Below are 13,116 nucleotides of genomic sequence, written 5' to 3' on the forward strand. Positions count from 1 at the left end.
TGCACTCATGCCTATAGACTTACCTTGTCAAACATTCTGTTCAACAGTCTTGGTACTACAGGAAATACAGTTGGCTGCAGTGTTTTTAGGTCATCCATGAGTAGTCTGATATCCCCTTGAAAGAATCCTATCCGGGCTCCATGGCACAGAACCACACACTGTTAGAAGAAAGTAAACACTCTGAAAACTGCTGCAGGAGGTACAAAGTGTTCCAGCTCTGTATGTACGACAGTTCTAAGTAAACCCTCTCCACTTTTGGACTGGTTTTGTAGCATTCTCACACTAAGATGGAACTAGAAAGATCAAGTAGCAAGACACATCTGGTATACACAAACCACACTTTCAAGCTTAGCACAAGCCTCTATCAAAAAAGGGTCAAATAAGGTAATGCCAGTGGCTCAAGAGCTAGCAAAAGACGGAAAAGAACTTCATTTGAAATACTTAACAAGCTTATTTAAAAATATCAGACTTGTTTGTCCCCTGCTTTATACCTAGAAATTCTGCATTTATAGTCCACACATGCTATTTACTAGGCCAGTGAGGATTTCTGCCTACTTGCTATTTCATTTCCAATCCTTGCACTCTGGTTTTCCTTCTCATTTCACAGGACTGATGTGAGCAGAGGACTTGTGCTTAGGTGATCAAGATGCTCTTCAGAAGATTCTAGCAGAGCCAGAGCTTATTTCTGTATCACTTCAGACCTACATAAAGGTAGGCAGACTTAATCCTGTTGTGTTTGATACTTTCTGTCTAGAAGCTAGAAGACTAAAAGCTTCACCGAATACCTTACACACCTCACTTTATTTTCCTAGTTTTTTAGTGTTTAACATCTCTCCTCTCCTTGTGTTTATACCTCTGTTTCCTCTGTAACACCTTCTCCTTCACTCCTTACTTACTATCCATCCTCTTATTTACTGCATGAGACATGCTGAAGTGTCACTTTCCCTCTCTACCTACACTGTGCCACCATCTGCTAAAAGCAGCAAACATATCAGTCCATATGGACTGAGCATCAACTGCCTTTAAGTAGGAAGATATTTGTCAAGCCACATTCACTGATCATCTAACTTCCACATGATGCCAAAACCAAGGAAACATCAACTTTAAAACAGGACTACAAAGACTGGCTCTCACAGAGCCTGTGTGCATATCTACCCCAAACAGCAAGAAATCTTTTCTACTTTCTACCAATAATGTCTTGATTAACTTCCTTATGTAGCCATGCCACCTATTTTGTACAGGCTTCAACCAGCAGAGGAATACTGCAATCCAAACACTCTTTTCATTTTTTCTTTTAAAAGGAAAGTTCCTATCCTGTTTCTACTGCATAATCAAGAGCAGAGCTGTTTGTATGTTCTGGTGAAAGACAGGGGAGTTAAACAGACACTGAGGTATAACTGCTATCAAGGTGACCAGGAAGAAAAAGTGCTGAATGCCCAAAGGCACTTGTAGACCTTAGCTGTGTACTATTCCAAATCTTTGTAACATGTATATACATACAGACACATATATATACACACAAAAACACACACATGAATATAGACATTTTTGCATATATACACACACACAGACTTTCTGTAGAAAACTTAAGATTCCTAATGGAAGTCATACAACAATTTCTGGCTTCATATGCCTTTTTCATGCTTGCATGGATGCTCCCTCTATAAAACTTCAACATATGTATTTGCAATCTCACCTGAGGAGGAGGTGTTAATTCAACTTCAATAAGTGCAGTAATTAGTACATAAACTTCTTACATACTGTAGAGGCACAATGGAATTGTATCCATTCATTAAAGAAGAGCACTCAAAATGGGCCCAGAGGTCTTCAAGACTGCCAGCATTAAGACAACTGCAGCCCTTTCATTCTCAAAAATTAAGCCTCAGATTTTGCTATATGGTGTAACAAGCAATCCAAGAGAACTTCACAGTTGGTCATTGAAATTGCTTTAAAAGCCACTTTCATTTCCTAGAAGAAAATTCCCCTGAAACAAAATCCCTTCCTCTTTACTGAAATTTCTTGGAAGCAATGGTGAGCTTAGCTTCAAATTAGTTTTGTGTAAGCAAACAGGATGCCTCCTTATAAAATAATTTTGCAGACTAAAGAATGGCATGGATTTTTAATAATGCACTAATTATACTGGAGGCAATTTCTAAGCAGTGTACATGTGCTAAGGGATTGCCTCATGTTCTAGTAAACCAGTTTCTAATTAACCCTAGCTCTAAGGTTAATGTTTATATTTTGGCATGAAAACCAATTGTCTAGAGCTTACTATGTACTGTTTATAGGACACTGCTTTCCTGAACCTTATTTCAAGCTTTCACACACCTTTACAAGAGTCAAGAAGGAAGAGCATATTTCACCTGGATGCATTCTGTAAGAAAAGTAAGCTTCTCAAAAATTTAGTACAACAAACAGATGCTTACCTCAACAATTCTCTCAAACATATGAGCCAGGGGCAGGAATGATATCAGAACATCATCAGAAGAAGGCACAAATGATTTCTGGAAGTGTTAGCAAAAGTTTAATTCTCATTGAGTCTATTTTGCCTAAGTTAAACACAACAATAAAATCTAGCACCTAAACTCTAGAGCACAGCCCCTGCTTTAGTTTTGCTTGTAATGAAGCTGCATTGTCATTCATTAAAGACTACAGCAATGACTTTCTAGCATGAGTAAAGACATAGCAGAAACAATCTTTTAGAATTGAGTGACCAGATTATTACAACTCATCATTCATAGAATTCTGAAAATAAATTCTGATATAAACCACAGAGAGTTCCATTACATATATTGGGAGGGTAGAGGGACAAGAGATGTTAAAATAGCATTGGTTTGAAAAAATATACTTTCATCTAAGATTAGGAAGTTTACCCGATTTTCCCTAAGGTTATAATATCAAAAGTACCTTACATCAGCTAATTGTGAGACCAGTTGCTTAATTTAGAAACCGTACTCCTTGCACTTAGGAGAAACACTGTAAGCCCATGGCAGAATGTAATCTACATTCACATCAGGATCATTATATCACTCTGGTTACATCAGAACAGATTGGAAATCTGTTGGGTTCCTGACCCTGATGGAATAATCAGTAAACACTGACTTCTGACTAGTGGGCACAGAGTGCTGTCAAGTTACATTTTTGCTTAGATCTTACTAAAGCTTAAGACCAAAGTTAGAGATTTGAATGTTTGTTTTACTCATAAGATTATTTCCCTTCATCAAGTCCACAATGTTTATCTTTTCAGTTTACCTCTGTAGATTTCATAAAAGCTGAAGCATTGCTGACTATGTTTTGATGAGTGATCATAGCTCCTTTAGGGTTTCCTAAGGAAGAAGGACATCAGGATTCAACAGTGAAATTCAGATCCTTGAATTTAAGAAAGCAGTGGCAAAACTAAGGTGATAGCATTCTTTGATATTAACAAATTTCTTTGTGTATCTTGTGTATCAATTAAACAAAACACTGTCAAGAACAGCTGGCAACAGTTAAGTAACCAGTTTATGATGAAGTCTTACAACTTTTTAAGGAGCCCAAAGCTTTAAGAAATCACCATATTTTTGGATATGTTTCTCATTCAAAATTCAACTCTTCTGTGAAAATGCAGATACCAAATCCAGATTAATTTCTGTTCTCACATCTGTTTTAAAAATATAGCTTGCTACTGTATTCTTTCCTTAATGCGCCATGCCAGTGAGTATGAACTTCACAAATGTCAAGTGAGTGACATCTAGACAGTCTGTTTTGGTCTTACAGCAAGGTTCTTAGACCTATGGAACAATTTTGCTGATAAAGTACTAAACAAGACTATGAAAGAATTGATAGTTGGAAGTCTGATGCAGAGCCCTTATTATTATGTAAATTCAAATTCATTATTTGTTTCCAAGCCCAAAAACATAACACCTCCACCTCCCAAAACTGCAACTCTGTGTTAATAAACAGGAAAAAAAATTTAAAAATCCAAGGGAACTTTACCATAACACTACCCCAGCTACTACTTGCCAAAAAGGTGCAGCACCAGGGGGAAATCTTGGGGGGGGGAAATTGGAGGGCTTCTGTATTAATTTTGCACATACAGAATAATAAATTCTACATAATGTAACAAGGTGTACCTGTAGTTCCACTGGTGAAACAGATGACTGCTAAATCTTCTGGCTTTGGAGGCTATGAGAGTTAAGAAAGCATTAGTATAATTAAGACAGCAAGGGAAAATAATTTTCAGGACAATACATCAGGGTAATAGTGTTATTTCTGAGCTATGGGAGACAGGGAGATTTGCTAGCTGGATCTAAAGAACACTAACCAGCTTCACATTGTCACTTGAACCAATTTCACACTTACCATAGGTTTTTGCCTGTGTGCTCTTCCTAGCTCCTACAGAAAGGAGAAGAGAGAAATTGTAGACATAAAAATGTAGCTTTCTTGTTTTAAATTTACCAAACATTACTAAATACCATAATACTTTTAGACTCTCTGTTAAGGCATTTTAACTTGTTTAGCAACCCAGTGCCCATGGCTGGAGGGTGGATGGGAACCAGATCTTTAAGGTTCCTTCCAACCACACCATTCTGTGATTCTCTGGTTAACGTAAGAGTAACAAAAGCTTTAAAGCACATTTCAGAAATACACAGAATAACTACCATGCTCTACAAATTAAAAAAAATGATAATTTATCTAAAACTCAAAGCTTTTCTCCAGCTAATAAACTAGAAATCATTCCCTAGGGAAGCTCAAGGTTATGGTAAGACAATAGACAATCAATCCTATACCTCATGCAGAAGATGTGCCACCAACAATTATTGGTTAAATGACGGAAGATTCATCTCAGTCAAGCACCTCCAAGGAAGACTGAGTTTCATGGCTGGTTTGAACTCCTCCTATTCAGGAGAAACTCTCATCCAGAACCCTTCTTCCTCCTTAGTTATTCAGACCTGACCACTAATGTTAGGGTTCTTTAGGCAGAAGGGAGAGGATACCAAAACAATCCTTTTACCACCAAGGGTATAGCAAATAAGAGGAAATATTTGCAAGCCAATGTTCAGTACCTATGAGCTTTAAAGTTTCAAACCAAGACCTACTCTACTGTCATGCCTATTTAAAACTAGAAACAATACTAGCTAGCTTAAGGGCTTATGCAAGTTAAAGAGGACCTTCTGTTAAATGTATCTTTGGAAGAAGTGTACCTTTGAGGACAGACATCAATTTCACCACTGCCTTTATGTTCCAAGTACACAATAATAGCATAGGCATTTCCTTTGAACCCTAGACTTCTTTAGTATCATGTACCTCTTAGATTTACCCAAGGAGGCTTAAGACAAAGGCAATGTCTGGAAATACAGTTAACATTCCCATACCTGTAGGCTTGCCTTTTTGAAAGGGTGCATTATGCAAAGATTTACCACTATGGCAGCATAGCTGTCTGCTCAAAACAGCACCTCCACTTCATGTACCACTGACAAGCTCAGTACCTCCCTACAACCTGCCTTGAGTAAAATCTGGGATTTACTGAATATACAGTTAAAGTCTCCAGACACTTGTTTTGATCTCTTAGAACAAAACTCTACCATCTCTTCCCACTAAAGAGCCATTTATTTACTCAGCTACAAGTAACCACACAATGCATATACATAATGGGCATCAGAAACGAAGCTGATGGCTTCTGGGGCATATACAGAGGACGGTTCACATAATCCAGGCACAGCTGAGCAAGAAGCTCAACCCAGAAATCCAGAAAACAACTACTCAAAGCTAGAAATAGTCATTCTAGTCTAAGCTCCTAAACAGCTCATAGTTACCTTTCAGGAGACACTCTAAGTCTCTAGCGCCTTAAAGAAAACAAGTGACAAAACTTTCCTGTTCACTGAAGGACTATTGCAAGTATTTAAATTTGCCTCTAACTTCTTGTCAGAGATTTAAACAAAAGGCTCTTGGAACACCTATTACTTAACACTTGATGTTTGCATTAATGAAATAAGAGCTATAAAGTATTACTGAACATCACTATTTTAGCATACAAACATCTTTTGTAAAGACAACATTTACCCTCAGTTTTGTTTTTCCACAGCTAGAAGATCCATTGGAAAGCATCTTCCTCTGTCAAAACTGCAGTTCAGCTCAAGGAAAGAATCTCATTTTAGTCTAACAGCTTACAGTTCGGCCACTCTTTTTCTAAGCTTAACCCAACCCTTTGGCTGGTGAACTATAAGCCATTTAACTCTAGCCCTACTTCATGTTTTTAGCTTCTTTGTAACCTGGCACTCTTATGAGGCCAGTTTGCCAGTCAGTCTTTTGAAAGAAGGTGTGCTGACATTTTTGTATCTTTACCAGAAGGTGGCCCTATTAACATAGCTGTCTTAACTGCTATGAAAACGAGTTCAGTGAAATGAGGCATTTCACACCAGTTACTGACACCTGCACAAGACAAGTACATTTATTTGGAGATAGTCAAAGTCTAGTGAGCCAAGCCTTCATCAGAACTACAGCTGAAACCAGGCTAAACCCAATTTCATAATCTCAGAGCAAAGATATACTCCATGCAATTTGATCCTGTATGAGGGTTCTCCAAATGAGTGAAGTTATGAAATAAACTTGCATAAGAGATCTACGCAGACAAAAAACTACATGCAAAACCAAGACTTGACATCAGGTGGTTAATTAAAATGATTGCTACTTCCAAAGCCTGAAAGTTCATTCCCCTATATCACCATAACCTTATTCTGTAAAAGGTTGATTGACATGTTCCTTCTCCCCCAGAAAACATCTTGTAGATTCAGCGTACAGGGAAAAGTGCCATTTTTCACAAGACCAAAACCTACACATGCTTTTCTTGAAATAAGAATTTCTGAAATATTAGTCACAGTATATAATTATCACATTATGTTTCACACGGGCAAGCCTTAACACTCAGATCTAGTCTTCAGTCTTGGAAGCTTTCATGCTGTCATCTTGGTATATCCACTTTTATACTTTGAGCATTGTGAAATACCATTGGCAAGTTTTCCTCCTATTGCTTTTTATATTTTTGTGTAAACTTCAATCCAAGAGATAGTTAAGGATTTTGAAACTAATCCATGGCAAGCAAAGGGGATTAAAGCAGTTAAGCAGGTTAAGCATTCTTACCTCTATTTCTTTCATGCTGAAGACTTCCACACCACACTTTTTACCACGTTCCACAAGATCCACACCAAAAGAATCCATGATAACAATCGTGTTGAGTATTGGAGTTTCTCCCTTTTCCACACTGGCTAGCAGAAGTCTGGCCTTGTCAGGTTTGTCACAGAAAACCAATGACAAGTCAGCTGATGAAAAAGAACTATATTATCAATATGACAAGTTCAGTTTAGACTAGATCCATACATACTTCACTTTGTTGCAATGGAAGGCTTTGCCGAAGAAGGCTACAGTTCTGCCCTCACTCAGCTCTGCCATCATCTATTCAGTTGTTGAGCTACTGAAAGTGTCTTACCTTTGTTCACAATGTACGTAATAGCTTCAGCTCCCAGTGTATCATAGAGTGGCACTACCACCATGGAGAATGCATAGCATGCCTGTTCAATGATGACCCACTGCACAAAGAGAAGAGAGAGAGGTCACTATGTTATGCTTATTGTAACAGACCTCCGAGAAAGATTCACTTTTAAAATCTAACAAGGAAGCTAATAGGACAAAGCTCATATGGACTAGACTTTTTAGAAAGTGGCAGTTTGTATTGTTTTTTCTCACTTTGAAGACCTACTCCATTTTTATCTGTGGAAGAAAGGAAAAATCCTCAAATAATAAAGAGCTATAGGAAAGAATCCAATAAAATTCAACCCTATCCCTAAAAGTAATATTAAGTACTTTTGAAAAAAGCAGTTAACATTAACTGTCTCCTTAGTTTACCTACTAACAGAAAGACTTTAGCAAGAGTACAGTACTTTTTATTTGGTTTTGGTTATGGAGGTAGGCAAAGCTTTCAATTTTCCTTATTACCATGAATCAGTGAAGGACTCATTTATGTCTTGACCACACGTTAAATTTATATACACACAGTATTCTTACCCTTACATTATGCACATCTCATTTGATGGTCAGACATGGAACACATGCAATTAAAGTCCTTTGGAGAGTCAGCCCCAGAAAGTTTCTCAGCATTACTCAAGACTAACCATTCTTATTTATAGGAGGACTTCTATTAAAAAATGCAATGACATCCCTGCAAGCTGCAGGAAGGAGGATTTACCTGCTAATGAGTATAGTACTCAATAAACATAATGAATATTGCAGCCTTCTGATGTATTATTTGAGTTATGCTTTATAGCCAACCTATCTTCATCTGAAGTAAGACTATTTTCATCATCAAGGTAAGACAGTAATGCAATTCTTTTTTTCTGATAGTAACTCTTGTTTGTAAACAACTAGCTACACCAAAATACAGAATAGCATGCAACTTCTCAAACAGGAACCTCCAGACACATGAAGAGGTGAGCAGAACTAGAACATTTCTGATTTTCCCATCAAAGACTGACAAAAACTCTCAGTACCTTTAGTCAGTCCCAATGACAGAAACTAAGCAGCAAGCATCTTTAAATCTTACCAGAACTTACAATTCAATAAGACTTGCACTAACAAGGGTGTTTCCTTTACCCTCCCTCAAACTGTTACACTTTCCAGGGCTTTTCAGGACTAGCAGCTACCTCACCCCCACATGATGACAAGTTTAAACATGATTCAGCTGATTATTCCATAAACTATCTAATAGAGACTATGTTAAAGTTGCCAAATCTTAGTTTTACAAACTGTTTATTAGGGACCAGTTTCCCAAAATACTCTATTGATTCAGACAGCCTTAAACACAGGAAATTTTTCTGACAGCATTCATGCAATGGGCAAATTATACACCTTGTCCAAAAAGACTTATAAAACTAGTGCAAGGCCAGCTAACAAGTAACTAGATTTTCATGAAGACATTACACATACTGGTAAGTCTAAGCAGGCACATTTATAATAGCCATGAAAGGGTCCACTGAATAGTTCTTGCTAAATGGCATGCTCCAGGATATGTAAAAAGGGAGCAACTGGGCTGCTGTTCAGCAGCCAAAGTTTAGAAGTTATTTTAATAGGGTGGGGGTCTGCTACAAAAAGACTTCAGAAGCTGCACACAGCCCTTAAAGCTTCCTGTTGCAGCCTCCAACAACTCTTGCACATCATTCTCAGCAGTACAACCAGCATCTTTATTTTCTGGGCTACCAAGACACTTTTTTCTATTTTGCATCTAAAATTATGAATAAATGTAAATATTGAACCATGACACTCAAGTTCTCTCAAAGCCCAAGCGAGCAACTAGTACTAAATACAGACAGTCAAGACTTTTATTTTCTTTTCCGACATGGTTCTGATCTTTTGTTAGGGAAAACCATACTTCATTGTTGTGTTTTCTCTCAATCAAAACAAAACCTCCCCACTTCCAATAGAGATGACTGTTTTCCAGGAACTCAAAGAAAGTAATACTTTTATTTCCAAAGTTTTGATTTTGCTAGGATTTTCCCCATTAGGGGATTTCCCCAGCAGCTGCTCCCTGAAATAACAAATGTGAATAATCTCTCACACAAAAAAATCTTCACATATTCTCCTGTCTGGATTAGTGATTATGACTGGAAAGTCACAACACCCATCCAGTAGTTTTGAGTGGGGAAAATCCCAAATTTGAAATTGCTGGTTTAAAAAAACCTTTTAACCTCATTCCTGACCCAATTCAAACTTAAGCATTTTATTTCTGTGATCCAAGAGCAAAACTCCAGGCTCTCCTCCAGAAATTCACTAACCCAGCAGAGACTTGGCACACTTGGATCTATAGGGAAACAATTCAAATTGGCACAACAAAAACATTTGTCTCCCTTTTTTACTTCTGGTTCATCATGTCATATGCACAGGAAGCTGAACTGTAGAGACTGTACCTCCATGTCATTTAACAGCTTCCTAACTGAATATATTCCAGCCTTCTTTATTACAGAAATAAATCTACAGGTGTTAGAAATAGAATTCCATCAGGAAAACCCAAGAGCTCGGGAGTTTCTTAGTGTGTAGCCTGAGAGGAAAAGAAGGAAGCCGCAGTCACTTGTCAAACAGCTTGAATTTTAGTGAGAAAAAGAGACCAATACACTGATAGAACTTCTAACCCTGTCAGAACTGTGGATGCCCTTTGATAATAGCAAACAAACAGGAGTGTTTAATCAAGAGGGGCAGCATCCTTTTGATAAAGGGTAAGAAGCAGTCCCCTGTCTTAATATAGGTTTACCCTGAACTAGCTCAGTGCAGCAAGTACTAGCTCAAACTCCTAAACACAAACCTAGGTTTGAGAAATTCAGTCCTATGAAACAGATTTAATGAACAAGTCTAGAGAACTGAATATTTCATAATTTTTTTAGAAAGGGCAATCTAGAACCACTTTATGGGTTAAAATGGATAGGCGCTATCAACCTGAATATCCCCATGGTTGTCTCAGGTGATTTTTAATTGTGCCCCTTTCAGACTTTCTACCAATTTTTATGAAATTAATTTCCAATTTTTGCTTTCAGCAGCAGTTCTCCCCTCCCAGAATCTTTGTGCCCAGGGCCTCTGGCAGAAACAAGAATTATCACCTTAACACATTTTTGTCCAAATATTTAATCACTAAGTGTTCCTTGGCGTTCTAAAAGTTTAAACACCTTCTTGTGACTTCCTGTCACTTTCAACTATCTAGGCTCTCCAATGTTACTTTTAAAGAGAAACCAAGTAGTGTTTACACTCACTAAGAACTACATTCACTTCCTATTAAACAAGCCACTCCATAACATGGAAACAAGATAATTAGTCAAGTTCTTCTGAATTCCCTGGTTTTTTTTCCTGCTTTCCAGCCTTCCACATTTAGCTCCAGGGGCAAAAAACAACAACAACAACAACAACAAAAAAAACCCCAAAAAAAACCTCAAAAAACCTCAGCCAAAACACAACAATATATGACATTAACCATTGTGGCAACTACTAGTTTTGGTTCTTAGGTAAAAGGTGCCATGTCTATAGCTCACGGGTCTACAATGCCAGTCTTTAGGCTTTTCTTAATACCAAATGGGCTCTCAGTAGAGAGGTACACTGTCAAGAGATAAAGGTGTAGGCCATTTTAGTAATGGCCCGACCACAAATACACAAAAGGTTAGTTTAATTACCTCAGGTCTGTTTTGTGAAAAGATTCCTATATACTGAACATGAGACGGTTTGAAGCCTCGGTGGAGTAATGCAGAACCCACATACTCAGCTCGTTCTGAAACCTGGAGAGGCCAGAAAAGAGGGAGAACAAAAAAAAAATAAGAGCAAGCTCATAATTGCTAACTCTCCTCAACAATTATTAATTGGCATGAATGAGAGAGAAGGTTTTTTAGGCTATTTTGGATGCCCTCTGTGCTCTGATAACCTAAACAGTGCAGTGTCATTACATGGCATTGATTGTAATTATTACACTCGCACTCAATATGCAGAAGAAGAAACACTTGATCCAGTCAGACTTGAAAGTGTTAAGCATAAGTTTAGAAGTTCAGCACACAAACACAGAAAAGGCTGTTTAGCTGTATCTGTGTTAAACCCAAGAAGTGACCCTGGAACAATTAAACATAATATTTCTGTTTAATCACAGGCATTACATAAACCCTCTTTTTACTTCATTCAGTGCCTATGGGAATAGCATTTCTCCCTTCAAAAAACAATAGAATAAGGAGGCCAAACCCACTTGGTTCTATTTACAAAGCTCAGGAAGGCACTTTCCTAAATTCTTTTTGTATAGCACATGACTTGAAACCATGTTAGTCACATGACCCCAAAAGCAAAGCTTTAATAAAAGAGGTATGCCTAACAAATTCACAGCAAAGTCACCTTGGGAAAAAAGTGAGATCTGTTGCACACAGAAGGTGTTTAATGACCTTAACAGTATGCAACAGGCAAGGTTTATGCAAATTTGAAGACCAACTGATTAAATCAGGAACAACCTAAGTGTGCACAGCTGTTAATGGAGATTTGCATACAGATATTTTCAGGGATCAAGAAGCATCATGCTGCTAGTTAGAAGCACATCTGCTTGCACCCTTTACAACTGTCATTCAGACTATGGAAAAAAGGCGACAGCAAGCCCAAACATCACTTGTAGACAGAACTTCTCCTAGTGCAAAGTGAGCCTCTTGGATGCAAGCAAAGTCTGAGCCCCTGAACATTACTTCAAACTTGCTGCTTCGCCCAAGATCTAAAGAATTCATCACTGAGATACCAAGATAACAGTTTTATTTCAGAATTTTTGGGGTTCACAAAACAAGTGCAGGAGGTGCTCTTCTTTCTCTCCCTTGCATATATTTAAGGCTGTTCCTTTAAGACACTGTAATAGGAACTAAAACCTTTCTGCAATATTCTGCTACTACTTTAAAACATATAAATAATTCAAATTAGTTATATCACATTACTGGATGTTGTACCAATGGTCTCAGCAAGCAAAAGCAAGTCTAGCACTAAGAGACTAGTTACCTCTTTATAGGAGATCCATTCATATGGCTGGTTTGGTTTTCTAAAACCAAGACACGGACCATTATCTAAAACCAAAAAAAATAGTTACTCAAAATTCAAACCCAGCTCCTCTGCCCTGACACCACTCTTGGTGTTAAGCCCCTAGATTCTTAGCAGACACTTTCAGATGACAAATGGGTTTTTTCTGGGGGTGCAGGGAAGGAAGCTGAGAAAGGACAGAGGCTACAAAGTTTAGGCCAAGGAATACAGCACTGACTTTATTCACAGAACTCTGTTTCACAAAACAGCAGTTTAATTTGTCCTCAAGAAAATTCACATCCAATACATTCATCATATTGCTAGACAGAGACCCCCTATGCCCAGATGCATTTCAAAACAGTTCAAATATGTAGTTCCTGACATATTTAAAATATTACCTTTAATTTTAGACTTACTTGATACTTGTAAACCCCTTTGGAAAATATCATAAACTGTTCTCACATCATCGTAGTAGTACGCCAACGGTTCATCACTGCTGAGAAGAGAGGACCTTCGAGCATGCTCACCGCCCTAAGAAAAGCAATTAGAAAGGTTAGACACCCTTGTTGGCTTGAA

General features: G+C 37.9%; 1 protein-coding gene across 1 annotated transcript in view; it reads right to left on the reverse strand.

Annotated features, from left to right (window-relative positions):
* The window catches only part of ACSL1 (acyl-CoA synthetase long chain family member 1), a 38,602-nt gene that overhangs the window by 10,345 nt on the left and 15,141 nt on the right, over positions 1 to 13,116 (reverse strand). The window contains exons 3-12 of the mRNA XM_059844629.1: positions 12,957 to 13,071; positions 12,523 to 12,587; positions 11,184 to 11,285; positions 7,466 to 7,565; positions 7,120 to 7,298; positions 4,342 to 4,374; positions 4,113 to 4,164; positions 3,253 to 3,326; positions 2,427 to 2,504; positions 24 to 158 (exon numbers count right to left, since the gene is read on the reverse strand). Coding sequence (XP_059700612.1) covers positions 24 to 158; positions 2,427 to 2,504; positions 3,253 to 3,326; positions 4,113 to 4,164; positions 4,342 to 4,374; positions 7,120 to 7,298; positions 7,466 to 7,565; positions 11,184 to 11,285; positions 12,523 to 12,587; positions 12,957 to 13,071 — 933 coding nt within the window. The remainder of the gene's footprint in view (positions 1 to 23; positions 159 to 2,426; positions 2,505 to 3,252; positions 3,327 to 4,112; positions 4,165 to 4,341; positions 4,375 to 7,119; positions 7,299 to 7,465; positions 7,566 to 11,183; positions 11,286 to 12,522; positions 12,588 to 12,956; positions 13,072 to 13,116) is intronic.

Source organism: Haemorhous mexicanus, chromosome 4 (genome assembly GCF_027477595.1).
Source record: "Haemorhous mexicanus isolate bHaeMex1 chromosome 4, bHaeMex1.pri, whole genome shotgun sequence".
In the NCBI taxonomy this organism is placed as follows: domain Eukaryota; kingdom Metazoa; phylum Chordata; class Aves; order Passeriformes; family Fringillidae; genus Haemorhous; species Haemorhous mexicanus.